Source organism: Prunus persica, chromosome G2 (genome assembly GCF_000346465.2).
Source record: "Prunus persica cultivar Lovell chromosome G2, Prunus_persica_NCBIv2, whole genome shotgun sequence".
Classification (NCBI taxonomy): domain Eukaryota; kingdom Viridiplantae; phylum Streptophyta; class Magnoliopsida; order Rosales; family Rosaceae; genus Prunus; species Prunus persica.
This window is the reverse complement of record NC_034010.1, coordinates 1,469,967-1,496,479: the sequence shown is the minus strand read 5'-3', so window position 1 is coordinate 1,496,479 and position 26,513 is coordinate 1,469,967. Positions and strand designations below refer to the sequence as shown.

The following is a 26,513-nucleotide window of genomic DNA, read 5'->3' as shown; positions in this document are numbered from 1 at the left end:
GACTGCCACAATTAGACTTTGTGCCTTCTTTGAATGCAGGTGCATAACCCTGATTTTACACATGGGGAAAAAAAATTAGAAGTTCTAGCAATTACTCGCAGAAAGACACCTCTATTCTCTAAAACCTACCAGGATTCTAACTAGGAACTACATTGCATGGCAAAAAAAACTATTAACCATGTAAAAAGATGAAAGATTTTCCTATTTTTTTAAGTCTCTCGTTAATTGCCCAATAAGTAAACAACCTGCACAATTGATCATTCTTTTACGTATTAAGTTCTATCTTGCCATGGTTTGTGACACTTGTATATACCTTTATTCCATTAAACAGGAATTTGGTGTCTGCACACTAACCAGACATTAAGGAAACAAAAAATATATTGAACAAGTAACATCATTTGACAATCGAAATTAAACGTGCCATTAGATTTGATTCGCTTTTAGTCGCTTGTAGTCTGTGCATCAGTTAACGAGACCTTGGATGTTGACAGAACTTTATATGGGATTTGCAAAGCATGAATAAAGCAAAATTGATTCTAAAATAAGACACATAAAAGATGCTTACAAGCTCTTCATTTAATTTATCCAAAGCATCATAGTTGATTTTTGAACTCAGCCTCTGCAAGAACAAAATGTCACATTAGTATCTGTTAAATAAATTATAAGTAGGACAATCAACATTGCAGGAAAATTTAAGCACCAAAAATCCCATAAACCAATTTATTAACTTACATTCTAGTATCCATCACAGTAGAAACTAGGGGTGGGCATCTCATCCGAATTATCCACGTACCGACGGTTTGGTTTGGTTTGGTTTGGTTAAATAATTATTTTTTAATTTTAATTATTCCGATCCGATCCGTACTGAAATAATTGGTTTGGTTAACGGAAACAAAATTCCTAACCTGACGGAAACCCGTACCGATCCGATATTTATACTTATTTTATTATTTAAATACAAAACAAGAAACCAAAGGTAAATACAACCAGCATTTTGTATCATTCTTTTATCACTACTGTATCACTTCTTTCTCACCATTGTATCATTACTTTATCACCATTTTAGCACTGCTTTATCACCACTGTATCACTTCTTTATCACCATTGTATCACTTACCTGGGTACTGTAGCACTTTTTGGTCAGAGAGGAATTTATGAACTTCCTATGTTTTCCCGTTTTGACCTTTGTCGCTTTTTTACATGCAACTTTCCAATTGTTGATCCAAATTTTATGTTCTTTATATGGTTGGATTCAGCATGAAAAACTAAAGAATCTACGCGGAACAAATGTCAAAATCATTTACATAAATGTAGATAATTCAATAAAAAGAACACTCAAAAGTTCAAATAACAAACACAAGTGACTCCTAATACATCTTGAGTACATATTGAATGATATAGTGACTAAGTTATTTGATTTCATACTTGGATGAATTTGACTATTGAATTTTTATATTTTACAAGGATAATTTGGTGTATTTGTTCAAGAACTTATGTTATGTGAAAGTATTATAAATTGTATTTTTATTAGTATGTTTTTATTATGGTACTACTGGTGTACCGACCAATCCGAACTGAATATTAGGTTAACCGATCCGAAGTCTACCGAAGTCTTTGGTTTGGTTAATGGAAGAGCCTTCTACCATTCCTAACCGATCCGTGCCCAGGCCTACTTAAGATTAATTGAATACACCATGCTACCAGACAATTTATTGAATTACTAATTTACCCTAATATAAAATGACCAAAAAGAATATATTTAATTGTGAAACAAATATAATTTTAATAAGTACACTCTACTCACCATCTTCAACCATAATCAAAGAAATGTTGTCACATATTGATTCCAGTATGCAACAAATAAAAGAAAAAAAGAAAAAAAGAAACCCTGCCACCTTGGCTTCATATATACTTAATTTCAAGAGAGGGCAACATTCATCTTTCATAGGAACACCCCCAGGCAAGTCAAAGAGCACGATGACATGAATTTGGCTCATATAACTATAAACCTATTGTAGGGCACTTAGGTCTCAATTAGGGTTGGATAATCACGTAACTTGACTCAGGGCTTTACGATTTAGGTTTCGCTCTCAATCTTGGGCTCTGAGAAGATTTAATTAAGACACCCAAAGGAAAATGAGTAATTTATTTTTTCGTTTTTGCACAGTAGAATTAAATTAGTAACATATTTAAATATTCACTGAAGAAATAAAAATTAATACGTAATCACTAATTAAAGTGATTCAAAAAGGCTAAGATATTACTCAATCACGTATATTAAATTAAAGAAATTGGCCAAAAAAAGAAAAGTAAAGAAACTAATTTTATATTTTGAAAATTAAAAAAAAAAACATAAAAACAAAAAAAAAAACCTCTCCCGACGAAATTTCGTCGGCAAAGGTAAAATTCGTCAGGAGACGTCTAATCCGACAAACATTTGCCGGCATAGACCTGTGCCGACAAGAATTCGTCGGGAGTGTTACTTTCCTATTTACAAGGTATAGCCGGGCGGCTATACTTAAAAATATTTTTTTTGGGGTATAGCCGTTCGGCTATACTGTTAAGATATTATATTTTATAGTATAGCCGGTCGGCTGTACTTAAAAATATTCTAAATATAATTTTTGGAGTATAGCCGTGCGGCTATACGGTTTAAATATTATATTGAAGGAGTATAGCCGCCCGGCTATACTATTTGAAGGTATAGAATAGTAAATAGAATATTTCAAAGGTATAGCCATTGAATATATTATGTTTTAATTACTTGTATTTATCCAGTGAAGAATTAGTATTTAAATATTTGAATTAATTTCATAAAAATTACTTAATTAATTATATATAATGATCTTAAAGAATTTTGTGGAATTTAAAATTATTTTAAAAAGAGTTTCAATTATTTAAAAATTCTAGAAAATTATTTTAGTATTATTCTAAAAATAGAATTTTAGTCTCCAAACTAAAAATCCAAGTCTCGAAACAAAAACCATAGCTTTCAAACTTATCCGAACTTGTTCCAAAGCCGTTCGCAAGCCTCGAACCCTAACTGTAAACCTATTGTAGGGCATTTAGGACTCAATTAGGGTTGGATAATTACTTAACTCGACCCAGGTCTTTACGATTTAGGTTTCACTCTCAATCTTGGGCTCTGAGAAGATTTAATTAAGACATCCAAAGGAAAATGAGTAATTTATTTTTTCGTTTTTGCACAGTAGAATTAAATCAGTAACATATTTAAATATTCATTGAAGAAATAATAATGAATACTTAATCACTAATTAAAGTGATTCAAAAAGGCTAAGATATTACTTAATCACGTATATTAAATTAAAGAAGTTGGCCAAAAAAAAAAAGTAAAGAAACTAATTTTATATTTTTAAAATTGAAAAAAAAAGAAAAAAAAAAGAAAAACCTCTCCAACGAAATTGATCACTTTTTATGTTTCCTTTAAAGTCAATGATTTTTTTGAATAACCCAAATTTTAATGTAGTCGTTTAAAATCGCCATTGAATACCTCCAAATTTGAACTTTAAAAAGTTTGAATTAAATAAAGAATTTTATAAACTTGTATAAAATCTAAGCTTTGAAACTTCTTTAAAATCTCAATTCAATACACCCTAACATACAACACTACTAGTTGAACAACTCAGCTTGGAATGAATTGGCTAAAACGCTCATATCATATTTGCAATTGAAGGAGAACTACCTGTTTATTATTTTATACTTTTGTGCCAGTGAGAACAGATTCAACATTAAGGGCTATAAAGTCTATTGAAAAATTCGACCAACCAAAAAAATAAAAACAATGGGTTTTCAGTTGTTGCAGAGAAATTGGATGATTTAAAAATGGAAAAAAGAAATTGATATCGTATAAAACAATAATATATATACATCATGCTGTCCATATGAGGACACGACAAAGAATCACGTTGTCCGTCCGGCGAATCGGCGTGCTTTTATACTTTCCTTTGTTTATAGCACCTTGTTTAGTGCTTTTGCAGTCATTGACCTTGCTGCATTTTCCAGATGCTATGTTTTCTTCTGTTTTGCTTTCTTCTTCTTCAAATCTTTGCTGGTTTCTTCTGAAATGACATCTGGGTGGAAAATGAAGCAGTATTGGCTAGGTCTGAAACACACAGAGGCCCGAATCATCAATGACCATCGTCAACTGCCATTGTCAACATGTATGCGGTGGAGTTTCTTTTTGTTGACACCGGATTACGTCGAAATGCAAATGGGTTGGTTTTTTTTTTACTACTCTCTCCTTTCTTTTTCTCTCTCTCTTTCTTTTCTGATGATCAAATTCTGTTTCAAATCTTGTTTAAGTCCCATATGGATTCATCACCAAAACCAGAACATTTTATCACTTCTGCTCACCCACTGAACTGAGAAACTGAGATAGCCCTAAAAAGCTATGAATTAGCCTCTATCCGTTGATTCATTGTGACCCTTGTAAATAGCCGACCTAACTCACTTGATTTATTAGTTTTTGCAACTCAAAAACAGAGACTTTTACTTGTTCCCATTTCTTCAAGAAAAGTAGCACCTGGGCTTTTACCCCACTAGGCTTTGGGAGGATGGGCTTACTCTTTCAATTGTTGGTGCGTTTTATTTTTCCATCTTTGGGCCCTTGTCCTAGAAAGGACAAAAATAGCATGTATCTTGCGGTCGCATGAGACACTATTAACGTAATTAGCCCGTTGTTTATTGGGGAGCGACTAATGAGGTGTTAGAAGAATATTTGATGACGCCAATCCCGACATGATTTCTTTATGATGGTGAGATACTCCTCAATAGCTACGCTTTAAACACCTCATTATAGTTTTATTAGCCACCATATCTGGCGGCCGCATTTCACTCTCCATATCTTCTTCCATTCAGTACTCGCCGTCACAGAGTGGTTTTCTAGTGGTGGGTAAAGAAACTCAGAATTTGTTTTCTAGTTTGTCACTTCCATTATTTAGTTACTCGTTTTACCAAACTCGCTTGTTTTTTCTTCCTTTTCGTTTGCGTGTAACAGCAATTCTATGTCTATGGCATCTGTTCGGCCTGTAAATCGGGATGATATTGAGGATGGCTTTGGCCCGCATGCACCGTCTAGCGGTAAAGGCTCACAAGTCCTTCACACCAACCCACAAGCTAAGAGCCAGAAGAAGACTAGGAAAGCGTAAGAACTCTATTTTATTTATTTATTATCTTTTTCTGATTTAGATCAGGTTCAAGTGTTCAAGTGTTGATTCATCACGTTTTCTTTAATGCATTGTCAATGTTAGTGGGTTTTGAGAAATTTACGTGTTTGGGATACAGCTTTTTTGTGAGAACTAAAAGATAGCTTTGAAAATAAGAAGACAATAGAATTGTTGAACTGAACTTGTTATTCATTGACTGAAACATGCTCCTTATAGAGGAGCATACAAACAACTAATTAGTAAATAAACAGGAACAACGAAAACACGTCTAACAAACTCCATCCACTAGAAGGATTCCTAAAGACCAGGAAAGGAAATGACTCCTATAAAATAGGAACTAACAATTATTCTGTAGAAAACATAATTAAGATAAATCTCAACATCCTTCCTTAAACTGAATGTCATAAGACATCAGTTTAAATAAAAAAAACATAAACGCATCACAGCTGCTATTAAACAATATCCTTGGCAGAGCAAATTCCCAACTTCTTCCTGAGCTTCAAGAACACTGGCAACTTGAGAGGTTTGGTTAGGATATCTGCAGCTTGGTCTTCACTTTTACAAAAGATCAAATCAATGGTACCATCATTACACAGATCACGTAGGAAATAAAACCTCACATCTATATGCTTACTCCTGCCATGCGAAACTGGATTTTTGGACAGCTTATTATCACAGAACATTGGTGTTGATCTTGCTGGAAGCAGCCTCCTTAACCAAACAGTTTGGCATGCACAAGATGCTGCAGCAACAAACTCTACTTCAATAGTCGATAAAGTCACAATTGGCTGTTTCTTTGAAAACCAAGATACAGCTGCTGATCCCATTGTAAAAACATGTCCTGATGTGCTCCTTCTATCATCCAAGTCTCCAGCGTAATCGCTGTCGCTAAAGCCAATCAAACCATCCTTTGTACCCTTTCTATAAAGTATGCCAAAATCAGAAGTTCCTTTTAAATAGCGGAAGATCCTCTTTGCAGCAAGTAGGTGCAGACTTGTAGGACATTCCATATAACGACTGATGAGACTGACTGCATGCATTACATCTGGCCTGGTGGCTGTGACATACATCAAACTTCCTACAATTTGTTTGTAGAGGGTGCTGTTTACTTTCTCTCCTTCAGGATCCTTTGTTAGCTTCAAACCACATTCAGTAGGAGTGCCAACAGGATTGCAATTTGACATCCGAAACCTGTCCAAAATAGTATGAACATCTTCTTTTGGGATATGAATATCCCAGCAGGAGATTGCTCTACTTCAATGCCAAGGAAGTAGTGCATCAAACCAAGATCAGACATTTCAAATTCTGCCACCATAGATTTCTTAAAAACATCAATCATAGTCATATCACTGCCTGTATAGATTAAATAATCTACATACAAACAGACAATAAGAATTTTTCCACCAGCACCAATTTTACTAAACAACGTGTGTTCATACGGACACTTTTGAAAACCTTCTTTAGCAAAATAAGCATTTATACAGCTGTACCAAGCTCTAGGTGCTTGTTTCAGCCCGTATAATGCTTTTCTCAACTTGTATACCTTCCCTTCCTTTCCGAGCTGCACATATCCAGGAGGTTGATCGACACAGACTTGTTCCTGTAAGCTCCTATGTAGGAATGCTGATTTCACATCCAATTGAAAGATGGGCCATGAGTTTTGTGCTGCCAGTGAAAGTACCAGTCTGATTGTATCCATCCTAGCGACCGGAGCGAACACTTCATTATAGTCAATGCCATACTTCTGCTTATATCCTTTAGCCACCAGCCGTGCCTTGTATTTGTCAACTCCACCCTCCTTGTTCAGCTTCGTTTTAAAGACCCATTTTACACCAATCGACTTCTGCCCTTCAAGAAGATCTGTCAAATCCCATTTGTTATTTCTCTCAATGGATCTAATTTCCTTCATCCATGGCTCTTCGCCATTTGGTTTCTTTGTGAGCTTCTTGAAAAGTTATAGGATCAGAGTCTGTAAACAGTGCAAAATAAGTCAGTCCATCTTCAGATTGATCATCATCACTAACCTCGTAATCCATCATCCATGCTGGCCTTTTCTTTGTGTGTTGGGGTCGAAAACTAGATGGCTGGCCTTCATTAGAGGGCTGCAATTGCTCTTCAGTTTCTTTGCTTGCTGCTTCTTCATACAAAATAACAGAAATCTGCTGCTGCTGCTGCTGCTTTGAGTCTTTATCTGTCCAGTCCCATATTGTTTCTTCATCAAATAATACATCACGACTGATGATGATCTTCCTGGTGGTGGGATTGTACAATTTATAGGCCTTTGAGTGCTCACTAACCCCAAGAAAAATACACTTTTCTCCCTTATCACCAAGCTTCTTCCTCTTCTCATCAGGAACGTGAACATATGCTATACAACCGAAAATTTTGAAGTAATTTACAGCTGGTTTGTGACCATTCCAAGCTTCTTCAGGCGTCATGTTTTTGACAACAAGAGTCGGACTTCTATTTACGATGTGAATACACCAATTTACTGCTTCTGGCCAAAACGTTTTTGGAACACCACAAATTTTCAGCATGCTTCGAACCATGTTCAAGATTGTTCGGTTCTTCCTTTCACAAATACCATTTTGTTGTGGTGTATATGGTGCCGTTAGTTGCCTTTGAATTCCATGTGTCTCACAGAAATCCTCAAATTCTTGTGAGATGAATTCTCCACCACGATCAGTTCGAAGAACTTTTATATTTCTTCCGACTTCGTTTTCAACAAGGGCTTTAAAGCTTTTAAAGGCTGAGAAAGCTTCAGATTTTGCCTGCAAGAAATACACCCAGGATTTTCTACTGTAGTCATCAATGAACGTAATGAAATACCTCTTGCCACCATTGGAAGTTGGATTGATGGGTCCACAAATATCTGAGAAAATAAGCTCCAAAGGATTTTTGGCTCTCCATGCTTTTCCTTTCGGAAAAGTTTCACGATGCTGCTTCCCAAGAACACATTCTTCACAAATTTGAGTTGGACAATCAATGTTTGGAAGACCTCTCACCATGTTCAGCTGTTGTAGAATCTTCAATCCCTTGAAATTTAAGTGGCCATAACGATAATGCCACAACCAAGCTGTCTCCTTCACTTTGGCAGAAAAACAAGTCTGGCCCACACTTTGAATATGCAGAGGAAACATACGATTTGGTGTCATTTTGACCTGTGCAATGAGTCCCTTCTTTGAATCTTGAATCTGACACATTCCTTCTTTAATTGTGATCTCATAGCCTTTTTCCTGAAGCTGCCCCACACTTAATAAATTGCTTTTAAAATCTGGGACATAGAAAACACTAGAGATGGTTTGTGTAGTGTTATCCTTAGTCCAGATATCAGACACTCATACTGTTGCAGCTTTGAGATACAGCTTTTTATCATTTGGTGTTTCCTTCTGAAAACATGCATCATTGGTGTTTGCAAAATTACTTCATAGGTCTTTGGTATTCATATGCTTTCTGTAGTGTTTCTGTTAATTAGTTGTTTGATGCTTTCTGTATCCTCGCGGTATGTCCAACAACAATAAGTGCATGAATTGTGGATATCATCAACATATTGTATCGCTCTTATTGTGTCTCTCCTTTGTCTTGATAAAAAATTTAATTCAAGTGTTCAACTATTTCCTCTGTATAAGCAGAGTAGAGGAGGTTTTCTCTCATGCAGCTAAAAGGCACATGAATTACTTCAGCTATTAGATTGAAGGTGATGAGAGTGCAGTTGACATTGGGTTTTAGGATTGTCGGACTAATGGCTGAAGTAACTCATCCGAACTCTTGTGCATGAAAGAAAAGCTCGTGAAGGTAGAACCCTTGGTTACCACTCTGTTGTCTTCTAATTTCTGCATTTTCTTCAATGTCACAGCGTTGGCCCTGCCACTTCACACCACAGTCCGCCTTCTGCAATACCGGTGAGTTTTCGCACACATTCTTTCCTTTCTATTTCATAAATTCCAAAATTTATATCTTGCGTGGTTTATTAACTCAGTTTTGTATATGGAATAAAGGTGATATTCATTATCTACATTATGTAATCTATAAGGTACATTCTTGTTCTCACAGTTTTGCTTGGTTAATCCAAGAAAGATATAGTTTTGGTTGAACTAATATTCTGAATAATTACTTTCCTGCCTGCCTTGTATACATGTATTCCTGGTTCTACAAATTTTTTCTATTACTACTTGCTTGCGCTTGTTGTGTACTTGTAGTCTCCAAAAGATGTTCCGAATAATTATCATATTTGTAAAAATAATGATTTAATTTGTACATGTTATGATTCAACATTTCTCCTTTTTAAAATTATTTTCTGGGTTGTGTATATCTCGACCTTGTCTATTCAGCCTCCACAAACTAGTATTCAGGAAGGACTTGCGACGAATCCGATTTCAAGTGTTTCAAGTGGTACAGAATCACGTGCTGGTCATGTTGAGCCACAAGTTCTTAAAAATGCCCCCACAGAAAGTTCCCCTGGAACAGGAAGTACATCAGACAACCAAAGGTTCACTGGGAAAGGTCACAGAATTATGGAAAAGTAAGAAGCTTTATTGATTCATACCTCTCCTTTAACCATTTTTCAGCTGATTTTGAGAAAGTTAGTCCTTTGAAACCTAATTTGGTGTTTAATATTAACTGTACCTGATATTTCTCATCTCTTGCTCTATTCCGTATTTTTTGTGGTTGTTTAATTAAGAAAGCTGCAAGAGTAATAACTAGCTAACTGTACGTGAAATTCATTGATACCACTCTAGGTCTACTTCGTTGTCGGTGTTTTTAAATGAACTGCTTTGGTTTTTATATGCTTTATGCTGTATTCATGTTAATTGGCTACTGATCTTTTTCTGATTTGGGACCTTTTGTTATTACTGTGTGGCTGTGTTTGGTGCCTATGATTGGATTGGATTGGATAACTCACTAGATTCCAGGTATGTTGAAGGAAGAAATGGAGGCCATCTTCCACACTTGGTCCACGTTGGAGGTAGAGGATGGATTAGTAATGAAGGAAACCTTATAACTTCCCACACGATGAAAAATCCTTCTGCTCTACCTTCATTTCTTATTTCAACATACCTTGAATCTAATAAGGTATCCAATCCAATCCTAGGCAACAAACGTGGTCTACGCTTGTAAATTTTTTGTAGTGTACTGTGTACCAGGTCACTTTTATGTGCGTTGACATTATGGCACCAAGAATTTCTCATGTAATTTTCCAAAATTATCATTTTTTCCATTTCTTGTTGTCAACTATGCCTCTGCAGAATCACCAAGATGTTCAAGAAGTTGAAACAAAAGCTGGCACGTTAGACTCAAAAGGGCTTGCCTGAGAAAAAGAAGATTCAACATTTTTACGGCATTTCTTAGCATCTCATGCAGTTTTGAGGAGAGTTCCAGTTTTGATTACTGGAGTTCATTCTTGTGTTTAATTTCTCATTTGACATTTTTAGTACAGAATCCCTTACAAATATACTCCTGGATGTTTAATGTAGTTTGAAAAGGGAGAGCATATTCATAATTTGCATATGCTCTTTGGGGTAAATCAAGGAGTATGAGTGAGGGTTAAGATTACCATATGTGTATTTGAAAATATTTTCTACCTGAAAATAAGTTAGATCATCACTAACCGTTTAGATAAATTTGAATTTCAGATTTTAGCAATTTGAAGAGCTACTGAATATACCATCGTTCCATTGCTTTCTTTCTTTGTTTTATTTTTTTAGGGCAATTACAGAAAATTCCCAAACTAAAGACAACTCTATCTTATCTCTCTCCCACCACCATCCCCAAGCACCTTCATCCCTCCGACAACAACACCGACCCCCTAAAAGCTGCAGCCCCCCACCCCTACCAGATCCATGTTTTGTTTTGAGCCTTTTTTTCATAGTTTTTGAGGGGTGAACATCATACATTGAATTAAATTTAAGAAGCCGTGGTTCAGAATTCAGATGCTGGGATTTAGATTGGGACCCCGAACCCAAGTTTGCACCTAAACCCCGAATCCCAAGCTTCAGACCCACATACAGACCCCGTACAATGAGTTTGACTTACCGTTTTCAGCATTTTCAGAAATAGAATGATGCATATGTGATCTGAAACCAAGTAATAAAAATCACGAACGGCAAAAAACCTTAATAAGAAAACTCAGCTGCAAAGGAATATTTGCAATCATTTCTGCAGCTAGGAAGCATGAAGCGATGTGACTGAGAAAACTAATGTGTAAGAGTAATTTCGTTTTAAAATTTGTTTGGACTGGTTAGACTCTATACAGGTGGAGGTGGTCTAGTAGAAGCCAAAATCCAACACAATCATCCGAATCCAATTCACCCTGGATTGCAAGGAAGTGCAAACCTCCACAATCCTTCTTTGCTGCTTCCCAAGCTTCAGCTTTACTTGTTGTTTCAGGAGTTTTGTTGTAGGTAGCATAAATATATCATCCAGAAATTCCAACAGAAAGAATCAAGCGAGCCCGTGACAAATCGGCTTCAATTGAACAAACTTCCAACCCATTCATCCAAGCTGCAACAGTTTATAGAAAGATGTGATTATGATCTCTTACGGTTAGAGGAACACCAGAAAATTGTATAAGACACAACAGGAATAAGATAGCAGATTCAAGGAGAACGTATCACAATATCCCATGAAGGAACCAAGTTTATCACTACCACTCTAAGGGTAGAATAACACTGGCCTGATCAAAAATTGGGTCTATGTCCATGTAGGATACTGTGATCTTGTCAAGGAACTTCACATGGTAAGTTCAATCTGGACTACAAATTCAAATTACAGTTCACTCGACCAATGGTTTATATTAACAATCTAGCAACATAACATGTTAGGCTATCTGTACGAAGAACATCTATCCAAAGATATTTGCAGTGTATAGATAGAGTGAAAATAATGCATAAGAAGAAAGAAATAATTATCTGGATATAGAAAGACCGGAAGATGATATTGGAGAGAATGTACACCGCTAGAGGTTTAGCACGTGAAGATGCAACAGCCAATCCTGGAATCAATGTCTTGTCGTCAATTTCAATCCCCAACAAATCCAAATCTAGACTCGCACCAAACACGAGGTTTGAGTCCAAGGATGAGATTTCCTCTTGAACAGCTGAAAACAGGAGTTAGATTTAGTGTGGAAACAGGAAATGTTAAAAAGAAATATTGGATGGTTAGGGCAGGTGACAGGATGTGAGTTGTTATGTCTGTCAAGACCCATAAATCTTCATTAGCAAGTCCTTTACCTGAAAAGGGCAATTGGACAAAGGCCCATTTCTCCCCAACAAGATTTTCTGGAAGTTCCATTGGGAATGGGTTATCTACTGCAAGGAGTGGCTTAGATCCTTTCTGGAAACCAGGATGGCGTGTGTATACAGTCTCGTAGCGTTCTTCCAACCATAAAAGTAACGAGAGACACTGAAAGAAGCAAAGTTCCAAGACAATAAGTAGACAGAGCATAGCAGTTTTACCAGAAAATCAAAGCCAGCTCCATTACTACACTAATGTACACTAGTTCAAAAGACATGCAAGTTCTGCATCTGTGTTGTAGTATCACCACAATTGAACGTTACATATGATTTGAACGTCCATTGTAGTGTCTTGTTAACATAGGCTCCAAAAAAGGTGTGAACAATCATCGGTAATAATCTGTGTTTTATATCATTAAGTAGAACGAAATACTCGGATTAAGGGATTTCAACTACTTGGGATTGGAGAAAAAATCCATGTCAATAAGTGATGCAAAACGGAAGAGAAACTAGAAGAATAGAGCCTCCACAAGGAGAAAGGACACTCTCAGTGAGACAAACATATACTAAATTTATCTAATGCTTACTACATTTAACCTCATCCTCCATTCTCATGCTCCATCATTATAGAGCCTACATTAGAGTTCACAAAAATATCTACTTAGACCGCTGAGCAAGAGTGTTAAGCACAGATAAGTCTTACCACTAATGTAGTCCAATACATCAACACAATACAAAGGGCATTTCTTTCTGGTTATAGTTTTTAAACAAAAGAAAACAATCAACATCAATTTTTCCAAAAGAGAGAGCTGGCTAAATGCCAATAGACGATTATGTTACGTACCAATCACCAGATAAAATTCATGCAAATCTTCAGTATATTTCTGTAGCAGAGAAGGAAATAACAAGCGTATTTGAACATTTCAAAACAAAACAAAAGAATAAAGAAGAACCTTCAACTCTGTACCGGCCTTTTAAATTCTCTAGGCTATTATCAGCTGAACTTTCTTAAGTTACTTGATTAGTAAAAATGTCCTCAGACTTAGTTGTGTGATTGAAAAAATGCTTTCGCTATCCATACAAGTTCCGAAAATTATACAATTGATAAGGAAAAAACATACTAACCCGTTTACTGGGAATGGGTTTTATACCAAGCTCGTTGCACGCTTTTGTTATAATTGTCTGCATCTGTGACCTATAATCCATTGAACAAAACGCAATCATACGAATTGAACCATTCCCAAGTGACATGGTTTCAAGTATGCACAATCCAAGAAAGCACACATAATGCAAAAACAAATTTTGTAAACACATGTTAAAGAAGAAAAATACATACGTACGTATGTGTACAATACCTATATTATATGTTTGCTTCTTTTTTTTTTAAACGTGTATTTTACCGAGTCTTTAAAACGTGTATGGAAAACATAAGTATTATTGAAAAATATGTACATACTTGTATAATACGAGTATTAAAAGGGAAAATGCTAAGTTCTTTATATGGGTAATAACTCTAGAAAAGTAAAAAATCAAAAGGAGAAAATAAACAAGAAAAATACGTACGTGTACAATACTTGAATTGTATGTTTGCTTTAAAAAAAGTGTATTTTACCGAGTCCTTATGACGGATACGGAGAACGGAAGTATTATTGAAAAATACGTACATATTATTAAAAAAATAAGTATTATTGGATGACATTTGTTAGAATCTTATCATAAAGTTTGATAAATTTTTATAAACTTCTATAAATTCGAAATAATAGTGGACCATGATGCTTGTGATATTGGTGGTAGAGATGGTAGAAGTATCAATGGAATGAAGGAAACATGCATCTAATGATTTGAAAGGACCCGCCTCGAATTTCTCAAAATCCGAGACGAATCCTGTGGAAATTCCCGATATCACCCTGATGTCAGGCCCACTTCTAAAGCTATACCCTTTTTCCCAAAATGGAATAAGGGTACGAGACTTTCTGCCAAAATTTCGGCAGAGTCTCCCCTGTAAATTGAACATTGCCCAGAAATTCAACCTGCATAAAAACACATTTAATATCCACAACTAGCAGCATGCACAATATAATTTCATGCAATGCACATAAACGGCCTTCGGCCTTCTAATAATTCTCAACTACCAAGCACGCTAACAAATCAATTCATGCCTTAAACAAGGCAAACGATAAATTCAAATATAAATTATGACTACTAATTTTCAACATGCATCTTTCAACTTTTCCAATCCCAATATACGAGGTTTTAACTTCCTAACACAATCAGATTTATGTTCGCAGTTGCACCTAATAACCTTATGTAATGACCCAAACCTAAAATTCATATTTAATTAGTAATTTATTATGCGGAAAGACAATTTTGCCCTTTGACTAAATTATGAACTCAAAGTTGACTTTTTGACCGAAAAGGAATTTGACAATTCCACATACACCGTTGCGTGGAGCACGACGACACGAGTTCATAGACACGAAGTGAGCTCGAATCGGAGTTTTAACGAAGAAAATACGATTAAAATATCACGAGGGGCAAAATGATAATTAGGAAAATCAGATTTTTTTTATAAACCTCAGCTTCTCTCTCTCTCTCTCCCTCTCCCGTTGCCTTCCTCAGTCGTCACCTTCCAAGCACCATAACTCCCGCCACCGACCACCTCTGCCCCTGCCGTCGGCGCCAATAGAACCAGCTCGGTTCCGTCTTCAAGCCCCGACCACTCTCCGCTGCCAGCCGCCGCTGTAGTCGCCGGATTCCGTCCAAAAACGAGTCGGTTTTGTCAAAACTTCGAACCGTTCGTTCTCCTTCAATTCTACTCCAAATTTGTCGAGTAAGGTATGGATTTCTACCTATTTTCCGTGCTCTAGCTGATGGTTGGGTAGGTTTGCATCGATTTTGACCGTAGCTAGCTCAGTTTGCAAATTGAAATTCGGCCGACTTTCGGCCTCCGTGTTCGGCCACTTCCGGTCAATTTTTGGGGTTGGTCCAAGAACAAAAGTGGTTCCAAATATGGTGTTATACCTATTATAGGAGTTTGGAGCCTTGGTTTTGAGATTTTCCGGCGATGCGTTATCGCTTTGGACACCCATCGCTGCCGGCGCGTGCGGCGGCGCGTGGGCTAGGGTGGTGCAGTGACGCTGTGTTCTGATGCGATCCTTAGGTTGTCACGAGCGCATAGGAATTCGCGGATCTCAATTTGGATACCGTTTGAGCCTCGAACGGATTTTCCATATTGTGCGATTATCGGGTTCAATACTGTTGAGCCGTTGGATCGTAATCAATTTCAGATATGTTGTTCTAGATAATTTTAGAAACGTGTAGGATTCGACGGATCGTGAATCGGTGTCCCGGATACTCCGAAATCGCGAACCCTAGGACTAGGGTTTAGAAATTATGCGATTACAAGATTGTGATCGATCCGACCGTCCGATTGACACCAATACCCTCGGGACATGTGCCCTAAATATATTGGACCTTCTAGCGGCATCCAGATCATATTGTGAGGTCATGGACCCGTGGGGTTCCGGATTGATTTTTGGACTTTAACGCTTTTTGAGTCCCAAGATATCGCGAAACTATCCCACGTGGAAGGAAAGCTGTTATGGGCATAGGAATCACTTTAAATTGACGCACGTCTTTTTAGGAGCCGGGGTTAGGGTTTTGCATTTAATACTATATTGTATTAATAGAATATTATGGTCATTGAATCAGGCACCTGGGCGCCAGTTGACCCGCAGGAGGGACCTTCAAGAGGTCCAACGAGCTCAAACTATCAGTGAGTGGACTCTTTGTTTTAATAAATGAATTTAAGCAGTTCAGTTTCAGTTATCAGCTGTGAAATATTTTAGGTTGCATGCTGCCGAGTGAAATTTCCTTTAAAGAATATAGGAACAGATATTCTTGTTTATTAGCAGATAAATGGCAGCAGAATTTTAAAGGTTACAGAAAGTTAATTATTCATAAGATTTTCTTCAGAAACTTTATATTTTCTTAAACCACCTTGTACCCAGTTATTAAATGTTGCCTTCGGATTATATTTGTTGCCTTCAGTTTAGTCAGCATGCTTGACAGTTGCCCCACGAGTTCCTTGGTACTCGAACTCGTGTGGAGCGAGTAATGCGGATAAAGGTGGACTACGGTTCCCTGAATCCTGCGAGTTGCGGCTCGGACTGACCTCGTGTCACTGAGACCTGCGAGTATGCGTCACCCATGGTGATGCAAGGAATTGACGGATACAAGGAATTGACGGAAATAGGGTGCACCTCGGTGAACTGTTTTCAAATGTATCGTTATATACATGCATTGATTTCAAAAATAAAGAAAATAAGCTAGTTGGTATAACAGTTTTTACAGTGGGGTTAGTATGTTCATATGGTATTTTTTAAACTTTGTTTTTGGGTCCACTCACCTTTTTGTTGTTTTGCACCCCCAGGCAGTAGACGTGCACAGGAATCCACCACCGGGCCACTTCCCATCTTCGGCGCCTTTCTTCTGATGTAGGATTTTGTTTTGTAAACAGATTCACTCTTTTGTACATTTAGTAGTCGCTCTGATGTTTTGCCCTAGACTGAGATTTGAACTGTTGGAATGTATATATATGTATGCTAGCAGTTGGTTGTATATATATACTTGTTTTGACAGGTGAAAATGTTTTGGTATTGAGCCAGTTACAAGGGAAACTCTGCCGGTTTTTCGGTAGAAGACAACCTTGTTATTTTATTGTATTTTGTATAGAAGGGCAAATAGGTCATTTGTGCCCGACATTTGCCAGGTGTCGGACACGCACAGGGTCTGACTCGGATTCTAAAGCGGAATTTGGATCGGGTCCTGTCACCTTAGGCTGCCTACGTACCCTCACTGAGGGATCAAGCCACATGTAGTTCTTTCGTAAAACCCAATTCCACACATAGGCAATACCTTTATTCATTTCTCTGTATTTCACATAATCTCCCCATACGCCGGTACTACCAATTCCACGTATGGGGTCTGTCAACACTCCGGATAACCTACGCCACGTGCGACCTCACCATATTATCATATAATCTCCTCATACGCTGGTACTACCAACGCCACGTATGGGGCCTATCAACACGCCGGATAACCTATGTCACGTGTGATCTTACCATACTATCACAATATCTCCCCATACGCCGGTACAACCAACGCCACGTATGGGGCCTGTCTCAATGCCGAATAACCTACGCCACGCGAGACCTCAACATCATAGTACAATATCTCCCCATAAGCCGGTACAACCAACGCCACGTATGGGGTCTGTCGACACGCCGGATAACCTACGCCACGTGCGACCTCAACATACTGTCACAATATCTCTCCATACGCCGGTTCAACCAACGCTACGTATGGGGCCTGTCTCAACGCCGGATAACCTACGCCACACGAGACCTGAACATCATATCACAATATCTCCCCATACGCCAGTACAACCAACGCCACGTATAGGGCCTATCCGCACACCAGATAACCTACGCTACGTGGGACCTAACTTCCACAAGGTGGTACTTGTAGTGTAACCGAAATCCGAGGAGGTGCCTAAGGTAGTGCGTATAGCACTTCAAACTAACATTCTAGACTCTTTTTATACCTTTATAAATATATATAAATATATATAATTTAATTCTAATTGTGTAAACCTCAACAATAGTCTAGCACCCGATAATCCCCCTGGGAAGGTGAAATTACTCCGGAAGACTCACGGTCAACCAAGGGTCAAACTACCCTAGCCAGGGTCAAACGGACCCACGGGGCCCACGACCTCCAAATTTCAATCCGAAGGTTCCTAGGGGTTCTACAAGGTATAGGACACTAGTCCTGCAAGTTTGGTCCAGATCGGACGGTCGGATTGCTCACGATCGCACGATCTGACGATTAATATAAACATAAACTTTAAACTATTAACTCGGAACATCCGGGGCTCCGATTCAAGATCCGTGAATTCCTACACGATCCTAGAAATACCTAGATTAACATATATTAAATTTAAAACCATCCAATGGTCCCAACCTATCGAACCCGGATAACGCGCAATAGGCGATATCCGTTCGATAGTCAAACGATGTCCGAATTGAGATTTCCAAAATCCTACGCACTCGTGACAACCTAAGGATCTTATCGAGACATAGTGCAACTTCACTACCCTCGCCCACGGGCCGCCACACACGCCAGCAGCGCTGGGTGCCCAAAGCGATTACGCATCGTCGTAAAATCTCAAAACCACGGCTCCAAACTCCTACCCTAGGTATAACACCCTATTTGGAGCCACTTTTGTTTTGGACCTACCCCAAAAACTGAATGGAGGTGGCCGGAATCGCGATCCCAAAATTGGCCGAATTTCAATTCGTAAATCGAATTACCTACACTAAGAATCGATCCAATCCTACCCAACAGGCAGCTAGAGCATGAAAATTAGGTGAGAAATCATACCTCACTCGTTGGAATCGGTGGCCGGAGGAGGGAGATCGACGGCGGAGAAGTTCGGACGACACCGGCGGCTTCTTCTCCATTTTTCGGCGAAACTGGCGGCTTCCTTCATTTTTTAATTATTTATTAATGTTTTAATTTATATGAACAATTTTGCCTCTCAATTTAATAGCAATATTATTATTAACAGTCTTTAACAATGAGATTGTTTTGATACCAAAATGATACCGGGGCAAAAATTAAAGGATCATTTCAGTCAAAAACCGCAGATTAAAACCTCCAAACTCCCAACCCCATAAACATACTTTAGTGGTAGGTAGGTAATGGTAGATAAGCAAACCATGCACTATACTATAGACTGGTTGATACAATATCCCTTGTATATAGAGATTTAGATCACATTTTCTTGTATATAGTCATTTCAAATCCATTCTAAATGTTATGGACATCTGATTATTTCAAGGTATATACGATAGATATATATATATATTTATTAGCAAATTTAACTTTCTTATCAAATCCAAATAATATACATATTTCTTTCAAATATCTCCATCCGAACAGAACCTCATATCTAAAATTTGGCAATATGAAATGAAACAATCTCTTTAATAAAAAGATTTGAGGCCTGCATGCTAGAATCGAATAATGGTACGTAGTCAAACCGACAGGATCCACGCCAAATTGCCAATGACAGCATCCATGATTCTAGGTCTAGCAGCAAGATCACGCCATTTGTGCCATGACATAAGCTCCATATTATTTTTTTTTTAAAAGTAAACTCTTTCTGGATTTTTTAAAAAAATTAATACACCAAATATATATATAAAGAAAAAGAAAAATTTGGTTATATTGAATCAAATGTAAAATATTAAGGATATAGTAAATTAGCTAGTTCTGACTTGGTATCAACTCATCTTCTTCAAAGGAGTTCATCTACAACAACGACATCACACCAACTGACATATGGAAAGTAATTAACAATATAATATTCATTTTTGCGTGTATGATGTCAGTTTTAGCTTGAAGGGTGTTTCTGTAAAATGTTTTCGGGAGATCAGTACTTATAAAGAAGGACTCTTTCCGGTGGTCGGGTACTCTGTCAAGTTATATTGTCGAGAAGGACTTACACGGAGAAGGTATGCATTTTAGCGCCACTTTTGTGTCATACGAGTTCTTGTACTTCATTCGTTGTCCTTTTTTCTTTTATATGTCTAATTACTTTATTCTCCAGGGAAATGGAAATTCTGATTATGTGGAGATCGTATCCAGATTGGTGGACTTTAAAGTATGTCAATGATTTCCTGTTGGTTTCTTTCACCATGTATCAGAACTAGAGCTCCACAACAACGATCAAATCTATGTAGGTACTACTTATCTTTATACTAAAACTTGCATGCAACAGGTTCACGATCCCCTCTCTCTGCATCGTTCATCTGGTGAGACCGCCATACTTTGCATTTCTCATCATGTTAGTTATAAGAGGTGCAGAGAGAAGGGGAGGTAGTGAACTTGTAATATATATGCACATTATTCTCTTACGCTACACGATTATAGAGCCACTTTAGTGTCGGAAGGGCGATAACTTGTAATGGATTCATGAGGAATAAACCCTTTCCATGGGGAAGTTGTCTTCCCAGAGGGATTGTTTGATCATGATTCTAACTGGATTTATCATTAAGTATAAAATCATCGTTTAGTGCTTAGGGTTTAAAGTTTATTTCTTGAATTTGGAAATGATTAGCTTCCAAAAGATAAAATCATTACTTCTATCGTAATTTGAAGGGTTACATGGTCTTAGCTACTTTTGCTTGTCATCCTTCACTATGCCTCTATCCAAAACTCAGCCATAGATGAAGGGGAGGGCCATCTACAGCTTCAAATATGATGAGAAAACCAGGTCCTACATTTCAAAACTAATTTTACATTCAGAATAGGATAAAACAAACATGGAAGAGTCATGAACTTCCTACTTACGCGTGGGCGACTGCATTTCACATTTTTCAACTTAGAGAGATAAAACCCATGTCTCCCTAGCTGTAACCCCAGAATAATTAAGTACCATATAACCAAATTATATATAGCTCCTTAAGTACTGATTTGGTCAATCCTTTTGGTTTTCACATATTTTATTATGATGATAGCTGTTGTTAACCTTATATTTGTTTCATATGTGTGTGTATATATATATATATATATATATATTATTTCGTCTATCAGCCTTATCTTTAACATATATTTTAAGTAGGGACATGACTATGTAAGCCATGGGTTCATGAACAACAAAACATAAAATACTCAGAAATTAGTTCATGCTTACCCATGATGAAAGGTGTCAATATATACCTTTTTTATATTAAACACGACATAGATAGGTAGGAATTCTGTGTTTTCGTAGTGCATTTTCTTCTTGTCCTCAATTGTCATAGATATATTAACTTAATCAATCACGCGATTTGAATTTTGACAGAATAAGGAGGAGGAGCCAAATTCATAATCATATGGTATTTAGTCTTCTCAAGTATACACGTCATAACTATTTCTTCTAGTAGTATCTATTTAATCTTGATAAAATAACAAAAAAAATGTGAGAATTATTCTTTCTTTAGTTTTTTTTAGCAAAGAGTAATTTTGAATTTTGATCGTTGGAGTTTTTTGAACTTTGATCAAACAGTCATAAGGAGTTAAAAATAAGTAGTTAGGTTTTATAATTGAGATATTTAGTCATATACCCATTCTTAACATTAAAACTATAAATAAACCATATACAATTTAATTTCTATAAACAAACCCAAAAAATGACAGCTGGTTCTATTGAATTTAATTTTAATTATTAAATTACTTTGATGCCCTATTGAGTGTTTTGGGCTTTTTTATGAGGTTTTTGGGTTGGGTTTGTTTTAAGAAATCAATGATAGTTTTGTAATTTAAAAGAAGTTAAAAGCCTTTTTGTTATGTTGTAAATGGGCTTTGGGTGTGTTTCTAAAGTCCATTTAATATAGGGGTTTTTTTTATAAAAAAAAAAAAAAGAATTAGGCTCATATATTGAGTACTATAGTAAATCTCCCTTTATAATTTTAGTCTTGACTACGAGGGTACATAATATAACCATACATCTAAACAAGTCCTCATGTAAGCATTCATTTAAAACTGAGTTTCATACAAGGATATCTAGTTTGAGATCAATTATCATTTGACAATAATTATAATATATATCTAAACAAGTCGGCAAATGGAAGAAATATTGTCTACGTGACAACAATACGTATGTAGTAAACGCCAACAATTCTCGAATCTCATGTCTTTAACCGTAATTATTATAGAATTTGTGTACAAGAGATAGTCTGAACTAGAGAGGGAGGGGAGGTTTCTCACACATACACTACCAAGGTGCCATGGGGGCTTGAACTTAAGAACACTAATCTACAGGTCAATGCCCTTTTCAACTAGACTAGACTCCGTTAGTTGCCTAAGGCTTATATAAGTTTACATGGGTAAATTGTTATGAGTTTGAAATGTGTCTTTTAACATTTCTCTATCAAAGAGTGTTTCTCCTATTTAGTGGACATGGGCCAAATTGTGATTTGTCTCCTTGGCCCTCCTAAATATATATATAATATTAAGCTTAAACCTTAATTTGAATTCTTCAATGATGTCTTGCGTTTGATCTTTCTAGGTTTTGGTTTATTTGCGTAATCTTGCTTTGCTTGTACGTATAGAGTTCTATCACCATCATGTCACGAACTATATAGACGTATTAATCAAGATAATTGGTGTACAAACAATGAATTTAGTTTTCCTTTATCAATTTATATTAAAATGTAATTCCATATAAATTTGAAAGCTCACACAAAGTACTGACTTCTCTATCTCTCTAATGGCATGTTATATTCGAAGAAATGGCAGCAGAAAATTTCAGCTCAACACCTCGCAGACCATTACAAGAACCACATCCATTAAGTATATTCGCTGGCTCCCAAAAAGACGATGCTAATGAGATCTGTGACACAGATTTTACTTTTCCCACTTCGCTCACGGTGCCAGCTCCTAGTAGAACAGCTTCCCGGCATACACTAGAAGATTCTCGTAAGTTTATCTCTCTCTTAATTCTGGATCCCTCAACAGAGACTCTCTGTGTATTATATTCATGCATGTTTCAAATCTTTACAGCGGAAGCAAAGCAAGAATACTTCACAAAATGCGTGCCCCTATACAAGGCTGCATTAGAAGGTGACTGGAAATCGGCCAAAAAAATCATAAATAAAGATAAGACCATCGTACGTGCCTGTATCACAAAAGGATGGCACACTGTTCTTCATGTTGCGGCGGGAGCAAAACGTGTTTACTTTGTGAAGAAGTTGCTGAAACTGTTGGATAAACAAGACCTAATCTTGCAAGATCAAAATGGGAACACGGCCTTTTGTTTTGCTGTTGCAGCTGGAACTCTACCAGTGGCTCACATGATGATACGAAAGAATCCGAGGGTGCCAGAAATTCGGGGTGGTAAACAAATGACACCACTCTATCTTGCAGCTTTGTTTGGACATGACGAGACGGCATCGTATCTCTACCCTAAACTCATCAAACTTGTTGATGAATGGGAACGAGTTGGGATATTTTTCACCTGCATTAACAATGACTTATATGGCAAGCGTTTTCGTTAATTATCATGATGTTTTTGCTTTTAATTTTTAATTTCGGATTGCGTGTGGGAATTAACACTGTCCTTGTTGTTGTTGTTGTTTAATATGCAGAACTAGCCTTGAAAATGGTTCATGGCTACCCGGAGCTAGTAGTGGCTCGTGACCCCAATAGTGAGACAGCCTTGCATTTGCTAGCTCGGAAGCCTTCAGCACTAGCCACCAAAAGCTCAGGAATATGGAAGTGCTTCGCTTACTCTTGTAATTCTTGCCTCATTACACCTCAAGCTTAGTTTACTCTTGCTATGTCTTTAGGGTTTGTTTGGGAGTGATTCTAGATAGGCTAACTCATAATCACTTAAAATCACGTAAAGTGATTATGTGGAGAAGCACCTAGAGGTTCTTATCCCCATAAGTGATTCTGGGTGGACCAGAATCACTTCTAAACATGTCCTTAATCAGTAAGGGTGGCCATTGCGTTTTGTTCCGTTATGTTTGTCATATTATTTTGTGTTCAAGTTAAATCTTAGTAAACTCTAACCCAATTAGTTTAATTAATCGTGTATGATAATAAATATTTGAGTCCAGGTTAACCCAAGAGCAAGAAACCTAAATCAAACTTAGCATTAGCTTATGTAATTAACTTTCAATAGAAAATTTATAGAGAAAAAAAAAAAAAAAAGTAGCTAGTGATTTTTTCCATAATATAAATTTAAGCTCAAACACTACTTCTTGACTTATTCAAGGTACAAATAGGGGAAGATTGAAAAGAACTCCCGGCCTTCAATTATTGAAACGCCTTTGGGAAGAGATTATGTGGCAAAGTGACCGGACGGTGACGGACGTGATAAGGAAGCCTTCACATGTATTATTCATGGCAACAAAACTAGGAAACCTTGAGTTCGTGGCTGAGCTGATTGGGTCTTACCCGGATTTGATATGGGAAACAGATGATTGCAATCGAAGTTTATTTCACGTCGCAGTTATGTACCATCATGCAGGAATCTTCAATCTCGTACATAAGTTAGGTTTATACAAGGATTTCGTGCTCTCATTCAAAGATGACAAAAAATCCAATATCCTGCACTTAGCGGCACAGTTAGCTCCGCCACATCAATCGAATATGGTGCCAAAACCTGCCCTTCAAATGCAACGAGACTTATTATGGTTTAAGGTAAACATCCCTACCCTTTAACTCTCCTTTATCTATTTATGTATGGGATAGTATTCTCTTATCAGACTATCAAATTTTCGCTATGAACTTAACATAGTTTGATGCATAACATGCCATATTGTCTTATACAAGAACATTTAGGTATACGACAATTTGGTATTTGTATTCTAGGTTTATGTGTGTGTATGGGATAATATTCTTGAAGAAAGTTAAGGTTCTACCCCAAAACTAATTGGCAATGGAGGAAGTAACCCAACTCCTTATAAGCCCTTACTAGGTTTCTCTACTTTCCAATGTTAGACTTTTTACCTTCACATTTTCACACGTCCCGGCACATGTGGCGAATTTTCATGTCTAACAAGTGGACAACACATACTGGGCGACGTGGAGCACATGTGGCTGTCGGGCTTTCACACATGGGCTAACTCGCTCTGATACTATGAAGAAAGTTGAGGTTCTACCCCAAAACCAATTGGCAATGGATGGAGTAGCCTAACTCCTTCTAAGCCATTGCTGGGTTTCTCGACTTTTTAGTATGAGACTTTTTACCTTCACATTCTCACAATTCTCTTATTAGAATATTAAATTTCCACTCTGAATTTAACGTAGGTTAACACATAACATGCCATATTATCTGATATGAGAACATTTCGATATACAATAATTTGATATTGGTATTCTAGGTTTTTCAATTCCATACATAATACAGCTTTTATCGCTGATGTGCAGGAGGTGAAAAAGGTTGTTCCACCTTTGTACCTAGAGATAAAAAACTCAGAAGGTAAAACCCCTAGAGATATATTTCACGAACAACATAAGGGTTTGTTGGAAAATGGAGAGTCCGGGGTGAAAAGTGGTGTGCATGCTTGTTTCTACCCACGTTGCTATTTCAGTGTTGGCTGCTCCTAGTTTATCTCGACTGGCGTCGTTACATGATGGTTGAAAAGAGGCGAAAGTTGTGGTTTTTGAAATCCATTAATATTTCATCCTATATATATAGCTTCAGGCTTTGTAGACAGTGTATACGTATTTTCAGTATTTAACGGTTTTAGGGTTTTAAATTGTTGAATGTATTGCATTAGGTTGCATTTTGATCATGTAGGCACTATGTAAATAGATTTTTGTGTTGATTTCTTAATGAATATTGATACAGTAGAAGCTAAGCTTATTTACAAAACAGAACAGTTAACAATTCTAACAAACACACGCGTGCTCTCCATGTACTCTTTCTCTTACAAAGTGGAAATCAATGTGCCTAATCTTGGAGTGGTACACAGGATTTGAGCTGAGTGCCAATGCCGAAAGGCTGTCATAGTGTATCACAGGTGGTTGAGATAAAAAAAACATGTTAAAAAGTGGCAACAGTCATCATTATTTGGTGACATTTGATGATTAACATGTTAAAAACTAAAGAGGGCAACAAACTAACATGTTAAAAACAAAATTAGAGCGGACAAAAGTCTCAATAAAAATACTAGCCCATATCACCACAATTAATTATAAACCCAAACAAAGTCCATAAACCCAACATGACCGCAACCCTAAAATTACCCTCTTATAGAGGGACAATGATACTTCTTCCTCCTCCCCTCTCTATGAAGTTTTTGCTTTGGGATTCCCAGATGGAGAGCCTACCCATTTTAAAGTTAATAATGATACTATTTGTGACTATCTAAAACCACATATCTTGCATAAAAATATACCAAACGCGCAAATGGAAATGATTCATATATATATATATATACACACATACATACATATATATATATATATATATATATATACAATGGTGGATCTAGGAATTTTGTAGGAGATGGGCAATATTTAAAAGGCTACAATC

General features: G+C 37.0%; 3 protein-coding genes across 6 annotated transcripts; 2 read left to right on the top strand and 1 right to left on the bottom strand.

Moving 5' to 3' along the window:
- Nucleotides 4,020–10,850, top strand: LOC18787365. 2 transcript variants are annotated; one of them, XM_020556419.1, is made up of 5 exons: nt 4,020–4,235; nt 5,018–5,164; nt 9,043–9,088; nt 9,518–9,708; nt 10,433–10,850. In XM_020556419.1, exons 1-5 carry the CDS (start codon nt 4,180–4,182, stop codon nt 10,476–10,478), a joined length of 486 nt encoding a protein of 161 aa, XP_020412008.1. In that variant the 5' UTR covers nt 4,020–4,179; the 3' UTR covers nt 10,479–10,850. The 2 variants fall into 2 exon arrangements, with proteins under 2 accessions (XP_020412008.1, XP_007218577.2); XM_007218515.2 differs by having other exon boundaries at nt 4,023–4,908.
- LOC18785152 (protein TAB2 homolog, chloroplastic) lies at nt 11,654–13,669 on the bottom strand. The gene is made up of 4 exons (XM_020556586.1): nt 13,544–13,669; nt 12,416–12,587; nt 12,138–12,282; nt 11,654–11,687 (listed from the first exon to the last, which is right to left on the bottom strand). Exons 1-4 carry the CDS (start codon nt 13,667–13,669, stop codon nt 11,654–11,656), a joined length of 477 nt encoding a protein of 158 aa, XP_020412175.1.
- LOC18787280 lies at nt 19,937–25,850 on the top strand. Of its 3 annotated transcripts, none has more exons than XM_020556300.1 (7): nt 19,937–19,998; nt 20,094–20,222; nt 22,757–22,945; nt 23,030–23,506; nt 23,614–23,760; nt 24,246–24,673; nt 25,403–25,850. In XM_020556300.1, exons 3-7 carry the CDS (start codon nt 22,759–22,761, stop codon nt 25,580–25,582), a joined length of 1,419 nt encoding a protein of 472 aa, XP_020411889.1. In that variant the 5' UTR covers nt 19,937–19,998; nt 20,094–20,222; nt 22,757–22,758; the 3' UTR covers nt 25,583–25,850. The 3 variants fall into 3 exon arrangements, with proteins under 3 accessions (XP_020411889.1, XP_020411890.1, XP_020411891.1); XM_020556301.1 differs by having other exon boundaries at nt 20,094–20,226; XM_020556302.1 differs by lacking the exons at nt 19,937–19,998; nt 20,094–20,222 and adding an exon at nt 20,939–21,363.